Here is a 25,231-nt window from a genome sequence, read left to right as displayed (position 1 = left end):
ATTAATATTTAAGAAATCGATCATATATGAGATATTACAAGTGTGAACAATTAATTTTAAAACACGACTTTTATATCAGATGGCGGTAATATGCTACGTTTAAGTCTAACATGAAACATCGCTATCTATTCGTTTCATCCATGATTTTGTCGTATAACCTAGAATCTTGACACTTTAAGTACGGCGTTGTGTAAATGTGAAACGGACGATTAACGCCGAACAAAGTCTGCGAACTTTTGTTTAAACGTTAGTTTTAGTGTTATTAACGAACCGATTGCTGAGGTGAAAGCAAAAATCAAGTTGGAAGTTGCGATTGGAAAAAGCATGAAATTGACAGAAATAACGTATTGGTTTGGTATCGTGTCGCGGTATTTCTAAACGCGGGTTGGTTCTTTACCCTCCCCTCCCCTCTTGCCCTCCGAATCCCTTCTGAAAATCTCGTAGCATCCTTGCGCGCGAAACACGCGTATGCCGGTGGACGCACATTGTGTGCCAGTACTTCGATGTACATACCTGTGAATAGTGTATTTTAAGCTTTAGTTTTACGGGATGAGCGTGTGAAAGACCGAAGCGTACATAGTAACTGTGAAAATATCAAGTAGTATAGAACGAAACGAACGATATTTGTCAATTGATTTCGACTATAGTCATCGCAGTAATTGAGGTAAAGCTTGTAACGTAAATCGAAAGAGGGAACACGTCCATTATCGTACCTGGTATAGTTTCGGGGAAAGGGATTTGTTAACATCAACAACGATACAAAGAATCTAATTTTACGAATCTTTTGGTTCCTCCCCCTCTCTACTTTCCTACCCTTAATTCCCTCTCGTCCGTTGATGAACAAGCAGTTGTCGTTTTTTGCATGTTTCACTTTTTTTTCTTCGGCATCCCCTCAGTTTCATTCGTCCGTCGCTGAAGCGGTTGTGTCGTTTGGTAAAACTCGAGGAGCCGTGTAGACTTAAAGTTGCATTCGGTTCGACAATTCTCTTTGTGTTCTCTTGTTCCCCGTGTCCGGCAGTGTTGTCAAAATTCCGGCAGCACCGCTGTATTCCAGCTGCCATTGCTGTACTGTCTAGCGTTCAATCACAGGCATTCATAAATACGATTCTATTTAGTGATTATTCTTGTTATCGTTGCCGTTCTCGTCGTCGTGGAAACAATGAAGATGTCACATTGTTAAGAGTCACACGTAGAACATGCTCGCAGAACATACATAGCGGGTGATTTTACCTTTAGCTCCAGACGCCGGTTCTGAGCGAGCTAACCTTCACAGTGAGGGAACATCTTATCTGTTTGATCATCGTTCGTCGGACCTGAAGCAGTGGTACAGATTGACAGAACGATGAAGTGGCTCGGTGCGAGTAGCGCTGGTGCTGCGGGTGAACCGGCACCTTCTATGCAATTGCACCATCCTTCCGCGAATGGACACATACCCACAGTAAGCACTTATCTTAATTTTTTTCTAGTTTCCTATCTCGTAATTAGTACACCGTGTAAAACGATTTAACGTTACAAAGTTTTGCTCCGATCGAAGTGTTCATAACCTATCATTTCATGTGTCTTCTAACTAAAATATTATTTTTCGATCGTTACTCCAGAAATTTACTATTGTACTTATTTATTTTTTATTTGGTATATTATTATTTAACGTAGAAAGTTCTATTCTACTGTTGAAACACGAGAAAACAGTCCTTTATATTGTTCATATGCATAAATATTGCATATGCTTATGCTTTGTTTAATCCATCATGGCAGGATATTGTATAGAAATGAAGATGTTTTGGTTGCATTTATCAACTTGCTTACTCCAGTGAAACAAGACTAATCCTGCATACGTTACTAATTTCTTTGAACTGTAGGAATAATTATATGTGTTTTAATATCAAAAAGAGATTTTATTGTTTTATGTTCCTATTAGTTTTCTGATAAAGCATAGATAAAATACTAATATATGTATATTTTAGAGCACTGTGATACCATGATTGATTAAACAGTTATGACATACTTTATAATATATACATTAGTTATTAACAATTTTATAATGATATCTTTAATAAATCTGATATGATAATCCTTCTTTGTATGTACAGTAGTAAACAATTACCTAGTAAACAATTTTCAGTAACTGTAATTTTTTTAGTATTATGTACTCCAAAATAATGTATTGATTTGTACATCTTAAGTTTATATCAATTCAAATACACTGATTTAAACTTGGATTTTATCTGCAAAAGTTATTATTCATTTAATATAACTATAAATTATCTATGAAAGTAATAAGGAAAATTTGAAGTAATGAAATAATTGTTTATTAATAGGATACAGAACAATGTGGGCAAGTAATGGCTGGCGGTGATAGTATGCGTATACAACCTGGTCAAACACATCAAATTGGTGTGAACAGAACTCAAGATGATGCCATGGTGGGTTACGTATTTCAACGACCTACGGAAGCAGAATTTAATGCCCAGTCTTCAGCTTTCCAAACAAAACAGGCACCACGTGCTTGGGCTCTTGCAGATGATGCTATTATTGATAATGTAAGCGTACAAAATATTTTTCAAGATATATTAGATGGTCTATTGTGGGAGAAAAAAGAAATTTGTAGACTTATGCTTTGATATTCCAAAAGTACTATAGATAAGTAGCAAGCATATCTGTTGCTTTCATTTGATTGCAAATTTAAATGATTTATAGAATCCAGAAAAATGGAAATATCCCATTACTAAACTGAGTGTACCACAACAGAATCAACCACAACAATTGGGTTTGCAAACTATGAACAATGTTCATTTACCTTATGAAATCCATCCAATGCAACTTAAAGTAAGTTGTATATTACTTAATATCAAGATTAATAAAAAAAATATTCTATAATCTTGTACTAATATTTGCATTTTTTATTGTTGTGCAGAGTGGAGCACCAGGAACAGAACATTTAGTTTACCTTAATAATCAAATGACAGCACAGCAACAAGTTGCCCTCTTTCATCATCAACAGCAGCAACAACAACAACAACAATTCAGAAATGGCCAGGTAAGCATAATTATCATTTCAATAGCTTTAGAATATATTAGAATTAGAGATTGGATATTTGAGATATGTTTACTCAATGTTTTATATTAGTGTCATTGAATGGAATGTCTGTTTGTGTGTGTGTCTGTGTGTCTGTATATATATATTTATCAATGGAAATGTGATCAACTTTATAATGAAGATATGTCTATATCCAAGAAACAATGCATTGAAATACGTATCTCTTTCCTCGTCCGTACTATCGACCACTATTTTTCCGTTATATATTTGGCTTAATATTGAAATGCATACAGTTTTGACCGTCATATACCTAAATTTTAATGTCAATGATGCTGTCATATATATCATATCAATCAAGAAATTTTAAGCGTTTTTATCATAACTTTCTCAAAATTTACTATATCAATAATATTTAAGTTTAATTTCCATGTCGCGTAATCAAGATTAATAAAACAGATTGACTTTTGAGTCTTTTGAAACATAAAACTAATTTGGGTTATATCCAAAAAAATATCTTCGGTATTCTTTTATAAAAAAATATTTTATAATTTAATAATTAAACATTATCGTCTACTGGTTCATAGTTTCGCGTTGTTGTTTATTATCTTTCGATATAATTAACGCATTCGAATTAGTAGGAGTTTAAATCTTGTACTACTAGTTGTCTAATTAGAGAATGTCATTGACATTGTCGGTAGTAGTTATCAATCGACTAAATAGAAAGTTTAATCGATGCGTAGGTCTCCTCGACAAAACAGTGTCAGGGCCAAAATTTGGCGATTCAAACTACGACATTTAATTACGTAGGAAACTAGTCGAAACACAGACTTGTATTTTAAAAGAGTATCCGTTATATTATTTATTTTTTCGTTACAATTTTCACGGAAATATTCTACTACATTTTTAAATACGTGTTCATTCTAAATAGGAGATATTTCTTTATAATAATGATGTAAACTGTAATTTTCAATTTTCAATTTGCCCTTTTTGTTTTTAAATACCTATTTTACTCATTATTGTTTTCCTCGTTCAAGTTTATTTTTGTAAACTATAACGAATGCAGGCATTTGTTAACGTTAATGGCTTTTGTACACGGTAAATTACATCGCAGATTTTTTTTATCGTTATACTTTCTATCTTAATCATAGATGAAATTTGTAGAAAATAGAAAAAAATGTTTTAGTTTCTAGTTTTCTTTAGATATATTTGATATATTTTTAGAATAATCTGTGATAATCGAATAAGAAACAAAAATTTATTTCTTCTGGTTAAGATCATCTGGCATTGTGTTAAAACAGTTTTTGAAAATTCGCGAACGTATATACGTTAGGTTTGGGATAGTATTGTCCTTCATTCGTGGCGTTAATACTTAGTCGGGCCAGGTAAATTTACTAAGCACAATCAAATTTTCATCCGGTCGTCGTGAGAGGTCGTGCAAAGTAAAAAGGACGATGATTGGTCAGTATCTTTCGCCAAGCGGAGAGTAACTGTCAAAATGCTCGGTAGAGGGCATACCATTCGAGCGTCGTTCTTTGTTTCGGTTAAGAGGGCAGTCTCTATCGAAGAGAGAGGCCGGTTAACGAAAATTCGAGGAGAGACGACAAGTAAGAGCATCGTGACGCCGAGCGTTGTTTCAACGCCCGATAACGACGCGTCTTGCGATATGTCAAGACGGACGTGAATTTAGGCAAGAACACGTAATCGACTTACTCCCCCTGTAAATAAATAAACGCGTATTCGCGGAGTGAGTGTGCAAAGTGCGCGAGAGGAGAAAGGAGGTGGAGGAGGTGGCGGCGGCGGTGGCGGCGGCGACGGCGGCGGCGGAGGAGGAGGAGGAGGAGGAAGAGGACGAGGAAGAAGAGAGGAGCATAGGTAGCAGTGGCAGCATCGAGGCACCCGAGGTGTCGAACTGTTTGACAGGCGGCCGAGCGCTTTTCTTTCTCTCTCACACTCCCGTTCGTGGTGCTGCGATTTGTATTGTTCAGCGGCGGTGTGGTGTGTTCCGTTTACGAGAGGTCTGTCCGCGTTCACAGAGGAAAAACGAACGTGAAAACAACCGGGAGTGGTGTGTATTCAGTGCCGGCTGAATCGGCGTCCGCGCCCCGACGCCGCCGTTCGACGTACGATTCACTTATTTTTCAACAACGTATCCTCAACATTCAACGAATCTCCTCCAAGATAGCCTCGTCTACCGGATAGTGCGTGTTAAAGAGTGTGTGTTCGATTTTTCGTTCGCGTTGTTGGTGTACTACGGGGTTAACGGTGAATCTCTCGAAGGTGACGCGCCGTGCCGAGGGTACCTTGGAGACGGTGGAGAGTTTCGGTGTAGGGTACGGCCAGGGAGCAGGTACGAGCACAGGCGACTGGATGAAACCACCGGGGGATCTTTTCCTTTACTGCGACATGAAGGATTTGGGGGCCGACATGGTATTTATTTCAGTTCAATTACACTTTTTTATTTTCAAGTTTTTCGTATTTCTGCTTCTCCACGCGACACGAGTCGCCGAACATTGCCAATTTGTAGGTTATGTTTCGAAGTCTTTTATTCCACAATGGAAACCTCCATGTTTATGAAGCTTTAGGGGGGAACTTGACTTGGTTGTACAAATCACTGTTGCCGCTCATGTATCGTAACTTAGTTAAAATGGGTATTATTCGTCAGAGAAAGCCTTTGCAAATTTGGAAACTTTGTATTATCACGATTTTATTTTATTTATAACCTTTTTATTGCTCATCTTACACTTAATGAATATAATAACGAATACCGTGTGTAACGGTGTATTTTTATCTTGTGTCTCGTTTTCCTGTTGGCGTTGTTTTTGTTCATCGTTCTTTCGGTAAAAAAATATTTCAATCAATGGTATTAAATAACGATGAATTTTTTTGTTTACTTTATTTAAATATAGTGTAGCGTCGTAGTGTATCTATCAAAATATTTTGTGTTTACGTTATCTGATAGTTGCAAAAAGCACTGTTTTGTTAAAAATTAGTACAACTATATTTTCATTGTTACTTATGCAGTAATTGCATTGACAAGTTTATATTGTCAGACTAACATTCATAAACAAACGAGTACTTTGTTATATTATTAGGATTTATGCCTTTTTCAAGGATACTTCAAACTTTTTATGAAAAAGCTGATAGCTTCGTTTTATGGTAGGTCAGAAATGTCCGAAAGAATGACTTTAACCTTTTTATTCAGTTTTTATTCATCATTGATATAATTACAACTCGTAAACAACATCCTTGTTATTGTTATTTAAATGGATAGTTTTGCAGAAAACGAACGAATTAATGATCATGTTTAAGTGGTGTGCAATCATTAGGAAAGCACTTGCAATACGTTAAATTATATCAACATCGGTGCTTTCTTTTGCATCGATCCTAGATTGTTTACTACGATCGAAATACATTCGTATACATTCGTAAGTACATACTTGATATCGCGTAACTATCAAGGTAAAATTTTTCGAAACTATCCACAAGTGAAATTGATGACTATCATCAAACACCTTAAAAAAGAACGGATGATCTGAATCGTAAGCAGGGATAGTCGTACGAACGTGCTCTCGCATGGAGGTATCCTACAGTAACTCAGCCAATCAGGTCTTCGAATTCGCTTAACCTTGTAATATAACAACGAACCATTAGCATTACCTTGTATCTTTACGACAAAAGGATGGCAAGTTTTCGAGCCGTGTTTATTTTAATGGGAACTAGACAAAACAATGGGTTTCGAACGGTCGTGTTATAAAATGATTAAATAATTCAGAACTGTCTCGACGATGGGAAAGAGGACTCGTTGAAGAAGAGGGGAAAGTTTCTCAATACGATAGCTGTAAATTTGGACCCATGGAGCGCTGCCGGCACGTTTTAACCATAGAAAAAATATGTATCTAGACGACCGAACTGAATCTTTGCAGCGCTCCGCTCCTTCAACTATTTCTTCATTGTTTATGTCCTCGAACTCTACAGTAAAACGCCCGGAGTTCGGAGTTCTATCCTTCCTCTCTCTCCTTCTCTTCTTCCCTTGAGCTCTTTGTCTTTCTTTTATACATAAGCGAGCAAACCGGAGGTACGGGAGAATGTTCGCGTTGTTTTAGGTTAATGTACTTTCGCACGAACTAAGAATGTTTCACGCGGTGGAATTGTATTGTATAATATTAAAAACGTGTTTCGTCTTCTCGGAGGATTTCTTCGTTTTTGGTCCGATTATCAATCAGTTTGTTCCTTTCGCATCCTGTTAGATTATGAATACCGTATTTTGTCCGTAGCTATTCTTTTTTTGTACGAGGGCCATGTTGTTTGGACCGGTGCCATTTAAATTTATACGGCTTTATGTTTTGCATGTTTCCCCTTGCTTGTGGTTCCCCCTTTGGGTGCACCTAATCGATTGAAATACTGTCAGGGTCTTCTCTGGACTGTCGTGACACATGTGAATTGTGCGTGTGCCGAAAAACTCAATGGAAATTTTTCACTTTGATGTTCGTCGTTCATGGTTTACAGTTTGGTAGTATAGGTTTGATAATATCGTGACGATTTAGCCATTTCGTTTTAGAATTTACGAATATAATTATTCAAAATTACTTTACATAGTTTCAGAATACATTTTCCATTGTATATCGTAGTAAAATGCCCTTACCAGTCTTTCTACTCGATTCTTTACGCTGACGGCGAATTTCGTCGCGGAACGTTTCATTCGACTCGCGTCGAATGTTTTTATTTGGCTTACCGACCGAGACGTCGACTCGGACGAGCTCCCCTCGAAACCGTGTGCATTAACGATACTGCATTGATAAAATCGTAAAGGATAAATACATTTATCCGTGCTTCTCTTGCACCAATATAAACGGCAAATATGCCTGGAGGTGATATTGATTTGCGTGAGTCACTCTATCTCTTCCAGTAGGTTCGAGGTTCAAGTTTGTCCTTACTTGCCACAAAATGTTTTCAATTAGCCTCGTCATTCGCATTGCCACGCTTTCGATGGCAGATACATATACCTGGATGGCAGGTAGTCGTAATTCGACTTTACAAATCTCTGGTAAAAATATTACACGCGAAACGTTTTCTGATGCAGGATGTCCCGAAGAAAGTTGGTATTATAATCCTCATGGATTATGGACGTGTACACTGTAAAGTATTACACATAATGTTACAACATAAAAATATCAGGTTGTCACCTCGTTGCAGCGAACTTTCTCTTCTCTCTGGCCGACAGTAACAGATGGTTATGGATAGTTATGCAGTTAACGCCCACGGTTCGCAAGCCTCTCCACGATAATCGTTACACAAGATCAGTGTCGCTCTTCGATTATGTTGCATCCGTGCTTCTCTGCAACATAACGTTAGCTCTCCTTTGAAAGAAACGGTAAACATCTCACGCAGAATCTATCCAAGAGACAAGAACCGTTCTCCATTGTCTTCCCTATTTTTGGCGGCAAATTATCAGGCTGTTTCCTTTTTATCCAAATTCTCGTTTTGTAGTCGCGCTCCATGAGAGTCTCGTCTAGACGCGATATTTTCTCGCGAAACACAGGAATTCTCGGAAAAAGTAAACTATCGTCGACAAAATATTCGGACTTGAATCATGGCCAACATTATGGTTGACTACGCTGACCGGTAAAGACAGGACTGGTAAGAAACAACTCCCACGCGCGCGCGCGTTATCGTATTCTATTCGCGATAAAAGAAGAGTGAAACCAGTTTCCGGTTTCTTAAGTGACGTCAGCCTCGAAAGAAATGTTCTGCAACGCTATGCAAAGGAGTTATTAAGCAGTGGATAATCTGTTTTCCTGAAATGGCAATATGAGACTTTTTGACGATAAGGGAAAGCCGTCGAGGGAAATGTTTATTGACATCGGCTTATATGTCTGTGAACTTACGCAAAGCGTCATCGATAATCGATAGTTGTCGCTGATTCGAGTCTCGAAGCGAGTGGATAAAAAAACAGGATTGCATGTACTGATCGTTTCAATTTCAATAATATTTCTGTTCTTTCCTATTAAAATTCGGAATAATTCGTATGTTGCTTGTACTTTCATTCTTAGAACATTGGATACCAGTTTTATAAACTTCCTATCGTACATATATATAAATTGCATAATCTTTTACATATTTTCAGAGTGATTTAAATTCAGATGTTATATGTGTATGTAGTATGCAAATTATCGTATTAATAGCTGGTGTAATCGTCTCGTATCGTATAATCAGTTTCTCTAATTTTGTACTTTCACCTTGTAGAACTTAAAGCGTAATTCAAAAATAGATATTCATGAAATCTTCGAATCGTCCACGAGTTCGAATGATTTTCTCCTCTGGAAATTTATCCGGATAAAAGTCGATCGAGCTTTCCCGGCTCCCTTCGACCGTTAGGGGTGAACAACTCGGACTGTGTAGAATCGTATCGTGGAAATTTATACGTAGAACGGGGCGGGGGGAGCAGTTCAATTTGACCAGCATTGGGTACAAAATTTTGTAGTGTTTCTTCTACGAACGTGGCGGTTACCTCGTCGGATAGTATTCCCTCGTTTATGCCGTAAAGTGACGTATCGCGTCGTGACTTGTAGTGACGTGACGCGCATGTCGTTGAACCTAAACGCATCGGTTACGCTTGCAGATTCGTCATCGGGAACAGCAGTGTGTAGTACACAAAGAAGAAGAAATTTATTTGTAAACGTCTCCTTCGCGCGGCCACGACTGTGGTAGCCCGTGTCGCATCGTTTCGAAACACATCGATTTGCGTATTTTGTTCTCCAGGATTACGTATCGCGATCATTTGTCTAAAATTTCTACAAGCTACAAGCATCGTACTATGCTTTCTTACACGAACGAGAATGTTGCTCGGGTTACTACATCGGTTAACCGATAGCGATGGCGTTAGCTACGAATTGCCAGATCCGCGCCGATTTCTTTTTAATTAAAAATCAAACCGGGACAACAAAATGCAAAAACCACCCCCATCGCGCGTTCTTCTCTGTTTCGTGTCTACTGCGCACGCATTTGGCTCACGCAGGCGCACGCACACGCACAATTGGAGAAAGAGTCGAAAAGGGGTAGAGTGAGGAGGTCGAGGGAGAGATGAAGAAAGAGAGAGAACAACAGGGTTCGCCTCCCTCGTGCTGCTGATTCTCCGCGAGGACAGTGGCCGTGACCCGAGGCCGAGGGGCCTGGGGAGGGGTCGGTGGCCCCGTGGCAGTTTAGCGACGACATCCACGCTGCCGTTCCACTGGTGGGGGAACCTCGTGGGTGTGCGGGGTGAGTAGGGAGAGAAGTTGGAGTGGTGGTTGGAGTGGAGGGGGTTAGCTCCGTCGACGTATGGTGGGGTATAGCTTAGGGGTATAGCGAACTATCGTTGGCTTTGTTCAATGAAAGAGAGATCCAGTATTCTTTCGTCTCGTCTCATTCTCTGTTTCCTTTTGTACTCTTTCGTCCGATATCCCTTCGACTTGTTCTCTCGCTCGTTCACCCTCGTTTTTCGTCTCCTCGCAATTCTCCCTCCAACGAGGTTGCGGCCAACGTGCAAAAGAGCTTCTGCTTCTGCTGCTGCTGGCCGGTTCGAATGGGTAGAACGATATTGTCCTCGTCTAGCGTACGAAAGATGACGACTGCGGCACGTCGTTTTACCTTCTCCTTTTTCCTCCTTTATCCCTTCTTGTTCCACTCTTCTCAGTCTTCGCTGAATGTGCAAAAGTTTTCGCTGACCGGTTTCAGGGGACGGAATGCTACCGTTTTCGTTCTGCTAACGAACGAACGGAATCAACGGGAATTATCATTTTCTCTTGTTTGTTTTCTATTCCGAATCGTGTTCATACTTGTTCGTTTACAAGCTAATGGGCTTGCGGTACACAGGAATCGTAATGTAGGGAATCACGGTGTGGAGAATCGAGAAGCCTCCCTCTTGGAAGTTTCTCGGTGGTGGAACGAGAAAATTTGCGATGGGTTTTCTCTTGCTCGTTCATTCGCTTCTCGACCTCCTCTCGTCCCTTTCTCCCTGTAGTCGTGCTTAACGTGCAAAAGCGTCTCTGCCGGCCGGCGACGCGGTCGATACTCACGGCGTATCGCCCCCGGTTGACCGAGCCTTACCCTTACCCTTACCCTTACCTTACCAAACCTTTAGACGTATCCTTCGTTCCACTCTGTAGCTCCGATTCGCATCCCATTTGTGTGCGTAAAAGAGAACTTCGTCGTGATTGTTATAATACAACGAAGTCGCCGGAACAGTGAAGAACGATGGGAATCGCCGACGTACCCAGCTGGCTCGAGCACATCTTCCTGGTATATAAATCCTCGGATATAGAATTAAAAATCGTAACGTGTAGCGTGACAATGGTCCAAAGTCTTTCAATCATTTTCAAACTTTGCTTCTCATTGCCTTTACGTAGAGTTCGTGTATCGCATGACGGGTACGTGCCGCGCAATCTGGAAAGTCATTCGAACGTCATCGATGCGCACAAACGGAGAATGTTGCTCGCTCAGTCTTTTCGAAGGATATTTTCGCTACTACGTTGTGGTCAAAAACAGTAACAGCAGCACTGCTGTGTTACAAAAGAGACAGAGAAAGAGAGTAAAACCATGACCCGGTGGAACGGCACGAAATACAGGTTGAACAAAAATGTGCCGTAAGATGATGCAAACGAAGATTCGCTTTCCAACTTGATACGCGCGAATCATCAGCTTCGTGCGCTCCTTCGATCGACGTTTTCTCCCGTGGGATTTCTAACCGGTTTCTAAACTAGTACAACCCGTTCGATTTTTTCTTCTGTTCCCTTTTATCCGCCGATTTGTCGAACTAGGTGAAAAGACGCACGCGTTTCGCCAGGAATCAGGCCTTAGAATTTCATGTTAGACCTCCAAGTTCTCACGTAGATATATTTCGTTCGTGTGACGTGATCAAACGTTTCTTTATCGGTGGTTTTTTACGACTTGCATGCAAAGCGATACACGCGTAGTATTGATAACGATTAATTCGTTGTAAAGGACACACGCTAGCATGTCTCGACACGAGATATAATTAATGCGCTTACAGATGCACCGTAGACGATAAACAGCGTCGTTTGATATTTCGTGGTTTATGTATTCGAACTGTTATACCCACTCGGTGAATGACGCACGATGCTATTGTACCTGGTATCGTTTGCTTGATCAATAAAATATAAATATCGCGTGTGTCTTCGTCGTGGAAACGCGTGAAATTTCGAATCCCTCGTACTCCCACGGTACTTTTTCTTTTTCTCTTTTTTTTGCTTTTAAGCGTCTCATCGATGAATCATACTGATTCATCGAAGGTCTCGCAACGTGTCTTGTCCGCGTACCGATTAAATAATCTGCTACAACGCGCGATTTGTCCGAGCAAGTGTGAAATGTTTGCACAGAAGCGCCGTCGCGTCGATGCGGTAACGTTACGATACCACGCGTTGCGTGTACACGCTCGATTCCTCGGTATCGTTTTATGAACTACATACATACCACGCACACGGCAATCGAATTCACCAAGCTACCAATTCGCCAAACTTACAAAGTCTGCCGTCGCGCCCGTAAAATCAGCTGATTTTACTTCGATTTCTTTGTTTTAAAAGATCAATCAGAACTCGTATTACAGAAGTCATACAGAAAGCGCATTGATCGACTTTATCAATGGTAATCATTTGCTTTGAAGGTTAAATAGTAGTCGTATGTTGTAGAGTTAAAAATAAGATTTTTTTTAAAAGTGGAGTTAATCAGCTGGGATTTTGAGTGGCTCATATACGTCAGCGATAAAGGTGAAACGATAACTATATGCTACTTAATGAGCTAATTTACCGAGAGGAACGTTCGATTGAAACGCTTATAGAGATTCCGGGGAATCGAGTCGTTGACGTTTCACGATGAATAGTACTTGATGAAAAGAAGCGACTTGAAAGAAGAAACGGGGTAGCTTCGAGTGAATCGAAACCCATCCCTTCCCTTTTGGTACTTTCGTTTAACGATCCACGGACCAGGCGTGAGTGACGATGCGGACGAAAATGCATCGAGACGCCCGCACACTTGAGCTGCACTGTCACCATCGCACGTGCAGTATACCTGCATCTAGGATCCCGCAATCTGCGGACGATGGTTCCCTCCATCCCCACCGCTTCTCGTGGTTACGTCACTGACCTCTAGTTAGGTGAGGTCGGGAACAGTGCAGCAGAGTTCAGGTCACGATGGAACGTAACGACTCACCTCCGTTTTCGATTCGAGTCTTTTCCATTCCTCCGTTGAGATTATCTTTTTGCGCCAAACTTTGCGATCCCGAACCAACTTGCCGCTCGAGAGAAAGAACGATGTCAATATTTGCGACTGCCGATAGAGAACCAAGTCACATTTCGACCATTGACACTGTACACACTTTTCTTCGTATCTCTTACGAGTGGTACACGTTGTGTAACGAAAAATGAAAGTTTTAAAGTTTATGAAAAAAGGGGAAGCTGTAGAAGCAGGCTGGTCTGCTGGCACGAAGGGTATTTGCCAGATTCTTATTTCATTGAGAAAGGATGCATGTATACAAGGGATATCAAGCTCTGATGATCGACTCTGTAAACGGTAGATACGCTAATTTTAAGCTAGTCTCTGTAGTTGGTTAGTGTAATTAATACGATCGTTCGCATTTGTATCTTTCGTTGCACGAGGCGGCGCGAGCTCTTGGGAGTTTCGTGTCAGCACGCGCCGAGTTTGAAAATGTGTTCACTGACCCCGTGTACTTACGACCCGTATCCTGATATTGTTTCAGATCGCTCCCTCGACAAAAAAGCTTTGGGGCGTGGACGAGGGCGGCTCCAAGGACGAAGGGGGTGTAAAAGGCGGTGGGATACTTCACTTGGGCGACCACCAGATGTGGCGAGATTCTACCTGGAGCACCTCAGGTATGATTACCTTCGGACTTTTAAAATTCAGAGAACAGCGTAATGTATATGTCGGAGTCAGGTTGGCATTTTGGGGCGTTCGATGAATCTTTACTTACTTTACCGTCGCGAATGTAGCCAATATTTATCAGTACGAATGTGGACACTACAAGAGGCTATGAGTAATGGTAATAGGATGGTCGAGATGATGGTGACAACGAATTCAGATTCGATAACGAATCCACGGTCCACGGGAGGACAAGTATCAACGTGCTACTCGATTCGGGTAACTTCCCGATAACTCAATCGGCAATTCGTCCAACGACTCACTAACAAACTAACTCCCCTAATCCCAAAAGAGGCTGCCCTTATACACTCCTGTCACCGCTTCTCGGGTTAATCTTTGCTTTTAAGGAGAGCCATATAATCATTTCATACCTCTGTCAGGTACATGTCTCTCCCGTGACCGTGGCTACGTCCAGTGATCTGCCATGTCACTTCGAGCCCAAACCCATCGTCATAAAGTCAGATTAGAACATTAAGACTATTTCTTATTTTTATTACTTAAGGGTATATAAAAAGCGGCTATAGTAAAAGTCTGGACTAGTGTATTGGGGGTTTTCCCAACATTCCGGACGGGAAATCCCGCTGTCTTTCCATCTCCGACATATATTTGTTGGTATTTATGTGTTTCACAGTCATGTTGGTTCCTATTACTTTCAATGAAACACATGCGGAAACGTTCGGCTCCATTGACTAACCGCAGCGAGTACACACTGCCGGCGTGCTATCGAGCGTACTGACACGTATCAATGACAATAGGGCTGAGAATATTTGGAATAGGGTTTCGAGATGGGGATAATCCATGAACGGGGTTAATCGGAATCGATAATTCATGGATGGCAGGCATTAACGCTTGACCACTTTGTAGGTCCACTGTATCCGTGGCTTATCTATTCTATACGCGTTTTGAAAATCTCAGATGACCCTTTATCGTGTTTATTAATTGTCGTCCATTAATACCCAGGCTATCTGCAGCTTTCGTTCAGTCAGAGTTTGAATGGTTACCTAGCCTGACCCAGCCGGGCCATATATAAAGGCAGACTTTAATCTCGGCCGCGTTCATGCGTTCCGGCCGATGATGCCTCGTCGAAGTCCTTTAAATCCCTCGAAATATGCTGGTCTCCTCCAGACACGAAATTTAAGCGCGCGAGCTTTGATCGATATGGATTCGGTCGACACTACTCGTGGCTGATCGTTACATAATCTCAAAGGGTAAATCGGTTGCACTGCACGCGCTAATTTCTTCTCGAAAAAGAAAGCCGCGTGTCGTTGAGAAAGGAACGAGATCGCGTTGCGTGAGTCAGTCAACCGAAGGAACATGATCTACTGCGTTTTATGCTTGTTTGAGAAAATTATCGCGATAAAGAATATTTGCTATGATTTGTAGAACATTTTTATCTTCGCTTCCTTTCTTTTTTTGCAAAAGTTTCCAACGTAAAATATCTTATACGGACTTATACATATCTATGGATCTCGATCCTTTATGCCTGAATATCGCTTTCTCGAAGTGTGTACGTATATTGATAGCAATTTAGAGGATATTGAGCTTATTAGTCCAGGTATTCGAGTATTGGCTTCTCTCTAATCGCGGTTAAAATAGAAGCAACGACGTCGTTCAACTGGCTTCTTTACCTTTGCTATTAGCGACTTCGATATTAGAATCTTTTTGTTTGTAAAAAAATAGATGTAAAAGAGGCGAAACGTTTTTACAAAGTTCATTTCGTTCAGTGTTAAATTCGATTTTTAATATATTCGTATTATGTAAATGGATTTTGTAAATGGACAAGGCGAACAGAGCTACGGCGTGTCCAAAACAACGAGCTAATGAGCTGATTCCGATTAACGCCGTATGCTCTTCGTATTGGTACAAAATGCGTGGCGAGTCAACGATCGTCGAAGGTCCTCATCGGTTGACGTAGAATTCCCTGAACGTCTGATACGTATTTCAGGCCCGGTAAAATTAGAGAGAAGAGCGAATTATATAAAAAAGTCAAACGAAAACGAATAAAGACGAACGTCAGAGACTCATCGTCCATGGGGGAGGAGGGTACAACGAGATGCGAGCGATACCGTGTGTTTTACGTCGTGCACGCTTATTGATTGGTACAGCACCGAAAGAACAATATATAGATGCGAAAGTAGAAATACTTGTGTCTCCGCAGTTTCGAGCGGAATGTCAATAATCGATACTCTACCAAAACAGATCTCTTCCAATTGTTTGCTTTTACGAAAACCAAGGAAATCCACAAAGTCTTCTCCCTCTGTCTGTCTGTCTGCCTGTCTCTCTCTCTCTCTCTCTTTCCCCTTGCTTGTACGATCAATCGATACCAGCCAAGCTTCTGGTATTTTCGAGTCCGTGTACAAACTTCTCTATCTCTTCACCTCGGGAACCGTTTTAAACTTCTTGTTACCATCTAATCCAGACGAGTCTATCTTCCCTCCCGTGGTTGATATTTCGATTTCTTCCTGGTTATTCCTTGGTCGTTTCGTGTCGCTGAAAATCATCAGAATTTCTCGTCAATTAAACGGATTACCGCGGTAATTGGTGTAGGGAAAGGAAGGAGTAGAGAACGAGAAAGAGAAACGGAAAGAGGTTGTGCGTTGGAAAGGTTGAGCGAGGTTCTTTCTCGTTAAACGGAACCTTAAGTCGTACGGGGTTGTTGCGCGAGGGCGATGGTACCGTGGCGGTGATGTTGTGTGTGTAGTGTATGCACGAAACACCTGATTCTCGCGACGGCATGTACCGGCTTCCATGTGCACGCGGGCCGAGTTTGCATGTGTGCGTCACCTCGATGGGTGCAACGCGGCTGTTGCCATGGCGACAGACGCCCGGCATCAGCGGCGGTGGGAGCAACGTCCCAATGCCCAGGGTCGTACCTACTGATCCACCCTGAGCGCCGGCACACCAACCCCCTATATCCACCTGGACCCGACGAAATTGCGTCATATGGAACCGTAAAATTCATATAGTACCCTAGAATCCTAGCGAACGTTTTCTTCTCACAATGTACGAAGCCGATCTTCTTCTTTTTTTCCCTTTTCAATCATCGTTGAAACCCTTCGATTAGAATGGTCTCGCGGGAAAGCCAACGATACAGTGGCAAACTGTTAAGGATTTTTATGATAGAATTTCCGTTACACCTTTGCGGGTTTCTCGCTCCACGCCTTTTATCGATTACTGGTTGATACGACACGAACACGATACGGTTTCGGGACATTGTTAACGTTCCCTTTTAGAATCGTCGAATTTTGTTCACGTAAAAAAGATGGCCTTCTTTCAATATTTAATGATTAAATAGCTTCGAATTAAAGAGCTTTTATGATGTAATGTGATGGAATCGTTGGTTGAGATTAAAGGATAACGGATTATCGGATATCTGTCTTACACGCGAGCGTTGATTGTAATTTTTCGATGGGGATGGGTGTTTGATTGAAATATACGTCAGCATGGCACCGTGATTAATGGCGTTTTTAATTTCAGACCATGCCGTCTCACAACCGATCTCCATGGGCACAGGTAGGCGTGTGGGTGTCGGGACTGGTTATCATCATCAAACATCAGAAGTTGGGACGGTCCTTAGCCCCAGAAGCAGGTTAGCGTATGATTTAAGTATTTAAAGGAATGGGACAAGTTTGTTGTTCCTTGAGTCATCAAATTGTTTTGTTTTGCAGTGAAACGGGTGGTCTGGGGGTTAAAATGGTCGAATACGTTCTTGGGTCGAGCCCTACGACACCTAAAGATTTGGAACCCAGAATGGTTTCTCTGAGATTGGTAAGCATATAGGCGAAATAAAATATCGAGCAGACCAAAACAAATTTTACAATTTTATTAAAAGATATTTTTGTTTTCTCGTGTAGAACACCGATGCAGACAAGAAAGAAAAAGAGAAGGGCTCGGCAAGTCCTTTTGACAGTTCTAAAGACGACACAGGTCCACAAAACAACGGATTAACATCTCAAAATGGTCTCGATGACGATAAAGGATTTAAGTGAGTATCGAGATTTAATTTCGAGTAATATCAATTATTATATCGTATAAAAAGTATTATAAAAAGATGCAAAGATAATTGTATTAAAAGAATATGAAAAAATGAAGGTATTTATTAGGCGCAATCTGCGGTACATTCAGGGTTTGCGTAAATAAGTTAGGAGAAAAACGCGTTGCTATTCTTGCGTAGCTATAAATAATTGCTTTCAATTGAACGACAGTAAATGTGTCATATGCTGTTCGTGAACAATTACTATTGCTGTGAGGAGCACGATCGAGGAACGTAAAAGTGGCAACTGTCAAGGGCGTGCATGTTCTACCTACTCGGCGGACGATGACATCATAAGTTTGCCTCTCTGGTGTTTGTTGCACCATCATTGTACGCCATCTGGTGCTCCGCTTGTACCTCATCTACTCGATATTACCGACATTCTCCGCGCTGTTTATACTGTATCATTGTGGTTTCTTTTCTTCGTTAAATGACGATAACATTCTTAATTCGTTTACTCAAAAAATTTATATTTTGTAATAATTAAAAAGGATGGTAAATTTTATTGTATATTTAAAGAACTATGTGAATTATCGTGCAAATGTCTTACTCGGTCATCATTCTTTGTTCTATATTAGTGAAAATCGAACATTGAGATCAATTGGATTAAGAAACGTGGCAAATAAAGCAGAAAGAAGGAACGAAACTTATACAGTAGCGTTGTCGTTGTTACTTAAAAATTTCATTATGGTAATGATGTTTGTTCATTATTGTTGACCGTCACGGTCTAGGCATCGAATTTCCCCTTTTTACAAGATCAAAGGTACAGGTCCCTGAACATGAACATTAAATTATATTATGCCTGTCGTTATACAGAATATACCGTTATACCGCACTGCTAATCGTGCATTCGTAGAATCTTGCTCGACTAGTTTGTAAAGATTTTTTAGACATTATTCAAGGTATCGACTTGGAATTTGATAACGTTAACGATAAATATTCGTCAAAGGCATAGAAGTTAAGATAGCTCGACGTTTAATGTTCTTTTTTATCGTTAATTTTATACTTGATTATTCGTTAGTATTAGAGAAATGTGAAACAAGTTGATTTCAGAGGAAACTAATTGCAATTTTCTAGTTGTTTTTGTTTTTTTTTTTTTTTTATTATCCATTTATTTCCAACACACTGTAATTATTTTTAAGATAGTTGTACATAGTTATACACGCGTACAAGTTCAAGCGCGCGAGTTACATTGCTAATAGATTGTTATCACAATATGTAAAATAGAATTCTTTTAGCCCTAAGAATTGTATACTCATGTCACGTAGAATCAAGTTCGTGACATTTACGATTGTAGTGTTAGAATGGCTAACGAAAGCGGCGTCACTTTCTTTATATAGGGAATAATAACAACAGTGTAGTAATTCCACCGTGCAACGGTTTCCTTGCCATTACAATCAGAGGCAGTTTTTTAAGAAATTTAAGAGATCTTGAGTATAATACAAATTAACTTTGCAAATTCGTAATAGAAATTCAAATTTAAATTATCAAATGCATAACGAAAATTGAAATTCATTTCTCGGTAATCGTTGTTTGCTTTCGTTAATTAAGATATTTTTCCACGAAAGGAAAACAACTGGCCTTATCGAGGCATAGATACGCATAGATATCAAGCTGTATATTTTTTCATGGATGTTACAGTACACGTTGATTCGCGAATAATTCATGCTTCTTTTATTTTCATAAGTGTATCTAGCAAAACGGTTTATATTTCCGTATATCATGTGTTGAACGCATTGTACTCTGGAACGTACCGTAGGCTGCCTTCAATCAGAACGAATCAGTGAAATGCATGAAATAGAGAGTAAAGAGATGAAAAGTATTTGATTCCGCGACCCTCAAGACGGTTGCATAATCTGCTCGTCTTTGTTCCCGTCTCTCGTAAGTTAAAGTGGAGTCACGGTTAATTGTGATAATATTACGGATGCTGGTTATTGAAAAGCTGATTGCTATTTATACCTGACAATTATTATCGTTGTTTTCAAATGTTATCCGCTACATGAATGAAGGGATTCCCTTTCGTTGAAAGAACGACCGCTTAATGCCGTTTTTCGTCTTTTATTTGCAGTCGTACACCCGGGAGTCGGCAACCTTCTCCAGGCGAAGAGGAATTTCAGAAGAACGCAGCAACGACTCTTGTGAGTGCTGGAGGTGGTGGAGTCGTGTTATTGAAACCTGGTGTCGATGTGGTTGGAAGCGAAGAACATTTCATGGCCGCCTTTGCAGCGGCTCCACCGCATCATTTGCAACATCATCAAGCACCACCGACGCATCATCTTCAGCACCCGCACTCGCATGCGGCGCAACTCTTTGGTGCACAGGCTCCTCCACCCCCACAGGGTCCGCCACCTTCGCAACAACAACAGCAGCAACAGGGGCCCCCACAGGCGCAAGACACCACCACTCACTTTGATGTTCAGGTAAGTCTCGACCTTATTGTTTTCCCTCTTTGATTCCACGGGACGAAGTCGGAGAAAAGAATTTTTTTCTCTCGGTGGAATACGCCTTTTAAGACGATACAAGATGGTATGCGTGAGATACGAGGAGTAACGAGCGAGCAAGACTACATATCTCGTCTCTAAGATTTCATCGCGCAAGCGAAAATTTACTTGAACGGCTATGTTAAGTTCACCTATCTATACGGTTGATTGTTGTTTTTGGAGCCGGTTAAGGATGATTCTAACGAAGTATCAAAAGGTTGTCCCAGTTTTGCGTTAGCTCGCAGTATATTTTTGTGTAACGATTAATAAATCACAAACGTACTCGTAAATTGTGGAAGCAATCGTACCAGTTTAAACGTCCTACATAGACGTGCATCGTAAGGTTGTTGATTATTATCAAAGGCTGCTTGATCAAGTAGCTCGACGAAGCTCGTGCATTAACTGATTGCGACGGCTATCGGTACACTTTATACACTTCCGTTGCCATCCAATTTAAACATTTCGACGAGACGTTTCGCAATGAAAGAAAATATTTGACTTTTGGGCAAGCTTGAACTCGATGCCCTCTCTTGTGTCCGTCGTGAATCTGGGAAAGTATTCAGATTGTCGTAATATCTTAATTAGTCAGCAAACCTGCCCGTGGATCATACCGTAGGTTTGTACGTGATTCCATAAACGCCATCCTTTCTTGTTAACGTTACGTTGAATTCTGTTTGGTGCAATAGAGTACGGTCTGACTAGTGTAGGACTCGAGGAATCCATAATAGTTCTAGAACGGCGCAGAGTATTTAAAGTCTGTCGATGGTTTTCCACGCGAAGGGCGTCGCGTCGCTGCTAGCGTTAATTTAGCGATTGTACTGGCGACTAGGAAGAGGTTATTTTTAAGCAGCAAGCAGCTGATACTAACGAGCGGTCCAACCACCGAGCAACCCTCTTGTACGGGTTCTCGACGGACTTCCTTCGCTTTTGAAGTCGCGTTTCATTCGAACGAGCATGCCTGTCGAGGGGTGAAGGTACGAGCGAGCAACAATAGAATAGACGGAATAGTTTGCATGATTTACTAGCATTTTCACGAAATTATCGATGCATTATTAACCGCGTACCGATTTTCTTAGCTAATGTTAATTATAGAAAGGCGTATCGTAAATTATGATAGCACTTGATGTAACCGTCGTAATTACAAATCAAAGTATAAAACATACATTGGACGTTTATTTCGCCGCTGATCAGACTTGGCAAACCTTCGACGTTTACGACTTTTGATTTAGTTGACGAATTCCTTTTCGTACAAGATCAGATGGCACTGTAAAAGCGAGTTTAAAAGCAATTCAACGATACGGGAAACCTTTGAAATTCCAAGTGTTGTTCGTTCTCTTTTTTTAGAGCGTGGCCAGCAGAAAAAATAGACGTGTCACTTTTCAAGCTTGCGTCATTGTCGGCAGCTCACTTGCAGGGCCGTTATCGTTACTGACCGTTTGTTTCTTTCGCATATTTTTGACGTCAATACTTGTCTTATAATCCACTTATCTCGTCATTCAGATAATTTATTGAAGTGTTTCATTATAAACATCAAGATACGATCATAGTTTGCATAATTTTGAAGATAAGTTCCGCTCCAATAAGTTAACTAGACACGCTCGGAGCATCCTGCCGCAAACTTGGCTTCGAGATGCGACCAATGATCGAATCTTTCCACTCTCGGCAACCTTGGCTAGTTTTATCCTTGAGAATGTAACCTCGTAGGACATATGTAGCTACCTTTTCTTTTTTTTTCCTTTTCTTCTCTTTATTTCGCTTAGCGAAAAAGCGTCCCCCTCCACCTCCTTTCGTATTGGAACTCGGTATGACCTGACAGCTTAAGAGACACGTAGAAGGGGAATGGAGAACGATCTCGTCCTCCGGCAGGGACAAATGTATAAATCACAGAGTGACAAGTTCTCGACATCTACTTCGAATCCTATTCAGAAAATAGAGCAGACGTTATATAGCCATCCTAGCACATATTCATGTTTATGCACGTTACACTGCATGTCCGAACGTTATATCGGCGAATGCATCAAAATGCCTTTCGTTATGAAACCTTCTTCATACTTCGACCGTCATCCAGCAATTTCGTGTTACGTGGCTGCCAGTGCTTTTCATCTTTATTGCAACTTTGCGCTCGATATCGAGGCGATTATAACACGCTACGTTATTACCTATAAATATACGTATGTACATATCCGACAGAGTATCCTTTCTGGTCAATTGTAATCTCGGCAATGTAATTGGAGATGTATAACATTTAATTTAGTCCGTGGACGCGATCATCGAACTCGAGATCGATTCGAAGGTGGCTGATTCGAAATTAGATCGGGGGACCGGAACTTGAGGACATCGATGTGTATTCCGTTCTCGTCGACGTCTCGTTTCAAGTATGAATCTACGTAGCCTGGTCTATGTTCCATATTCTTATGTGTTTACAGCGAACCGTTCTTCCTATCCTAGAGCGTAGTAGCTAGTTCGGTCGCGGTATATTCCCGCTCTTCTTTCGAACAGGACTACGCTAAGCTGAAAGCTTTGACGGCGTGCTCGATTAAAACGTGAAACGTCGCTTTTAAAGATAGAATTTTTGTAAGAAAATCAATAATTCCATGTCGTGGACGTGTGACGGATAGCAAGTTTCTCTTTGTACGAAATGCCCGCGGTTCCTCTGAGCGTACAGACGCAGAGAAGCGTTGCCATTCGAAAGCGTATGCGTTTCAATAAGAAATTTGGATTAACGAATTACTCGGAAATTTTTTGTGCGATTCACACCAGTGTCTGTGTGACAAGACAAATAAGAATATATGCGGCGTATCGCATAGCTAGACACGTGAATATACAATTCTGCTTGGAAAAGAGGAAATCACAAATGAAAGGGGAGAAAATGCGGTGTACAAGACCTCGGGTCGTCCAACTCGTTTTCCACCCCCCTCATATCTCCATCTCTCTTTCTCTCTTGATATGTCTCCCCGTGCGTGGCGTGCGCGCGAGCTCGCGTCCCCTCCCCTCTCCTACGGGAAATAGTACCCATCGTAGGCAGCATTGTTCCCAGGGTAGGGGCCATAGCGCTGTATTTTCCACGTGACGAACGAAGCGCGTATGCACAGGTGCAGCTTGACTGCCATGGCTCCTGTAATCTCTTTCTTCCTTGCACGTTCGTTCTACCTTTTCGTTTCCGCATGCCTCGATGAAAACGCGAAATGTCGCACAAAGCATGCATCGAGCGCGGTGTACGCGGTCGCCGAGGAGGAGAGAAAAAAATTGCAAACTCGCGACGCGACTTGTGTTTCGCCAACGAATTCGTTATAATTTTTTTCTTTCCTTCTTTTGCCCTCCCCCGCCCTTCCTCTTCCCCTTTCCATTTTCCCTTCCGCAATTAGTGCCGCATTATACGTCAAACCGGATTCCGTCAGTGGTTGTCGTATTAATTAACACGCTGCGCGCCGTTCGTCTGGCGTGCGGTGGTTGCGTTTCAGCGATTTCCATCGGACGTCGCGAGTTCAGATACACGTGCCACCCACCCCCCAATGACACCCTCTTACCGAATATTCGGCGACATGGACGCTGTCCCGCCACTTCACCGTTATTTTTCCGTTTTTGTCCCTTTCTTCGTCGCGTCTCGCGAATATTTCCACCACGTTGTAGCCTATGGTCTTTCACGACGTAACACACATAAAAATAGAACGCTCGTGCAGCTCGTGAGCGTATTACGCCAGCGTTTATGCACGCGTGCTTGCCTTCGGAGCACGAGAAAGCGTGTGCGATGGTACGAGAGAAGTGCGTGCACGCATGAGACACGGCTGCCCTCTGATCGCGTTATTACGCGAAGGCTCGTGCTCGTCAGTGCATGAAGCGATTCCCAGACCTCGTCTCCTTTCTCCCCTTCTCTCTGCAGTTTGCTTCCCTTACCTCTCGCTCTCTGTTTCTCCATTCTGCACGTTCTTCGCTTCTTCCTTTTCTTGTACCCGACCACTCCACGGCATTCTCGTTTTTCCCTCTTCAACTTGTTCAGAGGCACCCCCTCCCCTTCTCGCTCTCCTAGATTCGCTGGCATTTTCTCCTCTCTTTCCTTCGTTTTAGCTCATCTTTGGCTATACATACAGTGCTCTTCTTGTGATCACGCGAAAAGCAGGAAGAGGAGCACGAGAATGGAGAGAGGGCAGGGGGGTGAGAGCGGGAGAAACCCTTTAAAGGTGTGTACACACATATATACACGCAAGCACGTAGACAGGCATCGGGTTGTTGACTCGGTGCCCATTCAGCATAAAGTGCAATGACTTCCTCCGATGAAAATCTGTATCATCGCCCGAAGGCTACACTCTTCGGGGGTAAGCACGACGTTCCTCGCCGTCGTTGCAGTTCCGGTCAGAAATCCCAAGCCACTGTCCTATTCCCAGTGGCCTTCTTTGTTGTGGAATATCGAGTTCCGCGGCAGCTCCGTTTTCCAACTTTTCAGCTAGCCAACGTTTCCGTTTTAAACGCTTTACAGTTCCTTTGACGAACTGACAAATATGCACGCGAGAGCTACCCTATCTACGACCGGCTATTGTTGCTCCCGAGCTATAGCTCTCTCCGCTGTGGCTGCTGCTGTTGCTGGTGCTGAAGAAGTCGATACGATTGTTTGGAGCCCGAAATTCTTCGCGAGCAGAACGGGTTTCTTCTCTCTTTCTTTCTCTTTCTGCCTGCTTCCATCAAACGTTCGAATTTTATGCGTAGCTACGGCCAAACGATGCACGTTGCTTGTACTCAGTTAGGTTTTAAATGTCA

General features: G+C 41.6%; 1 protein-coding gene across 4 annotated transcripts in view; it reads left to right on the top strand.

Moving 5' to 3' along the window:
- Positions 1-156: 156 nt before the first annotated feature.
- The window catches only part of LOC117232141 (pumilio homolog 2), a 63,960-nt gene continuing 38,885 nt past the window's right edge, over positions 157-25,231 (top strand). For 2 of the 4 annotated variants that reach the window (XM_033491327.1, XM_033491324.1), the window contains exons 1-10: positions 157-1,438; positions 2,319-2,540; positions 2,698-2,826; positions 2,915-3,037; positions 5,315-5,464; positions 13,788-13,920; positions 17,444-17,555; positions 17,635-17,734; positions 17,821-17,951; positions 20,068-20,419. In XM_033491327.1, the coding sequence (XP_033347218.1) occupies positions 1,343-1,438; positions 2,319-2,540; positions 2,698-2,826; positions 2,915-3,037; positions 5,315-5,464; positions 13,788-13,920; positions 17,444-17,555; positions 17,635-17,734; positions 17,821-17,951; positions 20,068-20,419 (1,548 nt within the window). In that variant the 5' untranslated portion in view covers positions 157-1,342. The remainder of the gene's footprint in view (positions 1,439-2,318; positions 2,541-2,697; positions 2,827-2,914; positions 3,038-5,314; positions 5,465-13,787; positions 13,921-17,443; positions 17,556-17,634; positions 17,735-17,820; positions 17,952-20,067; positions 20,420-25,231) is intronic. The other 2 variants (XM_033491325.1, XM_033491326.1) reach the window with 2 other exon arrangements.

This window comes from Bombus vosnesenskii, unplaced genomic scaffold (genome assembly GCF_011952255.1).
Source record: "Bombus vosnesenskii isolate JDL3184/JDL3185 unplaced genomic scaffold, Bvos_JDL3184-5_v1.1 scf7180000013285, whole genome shotgun sequence".
In the NCBI taxonomy this organism is placed as follows: Eukaryota; Metazoa; Arthropoda; class Insecta; order Hymenoptera; family Apidae; genus Bombus; species Bombus vosnesenskii.
The sequence above is the reverse complement of the archived record's forward strand: the minus strand, read 5'-3'. Positions and strand labels throughout refer to the sequence as shown.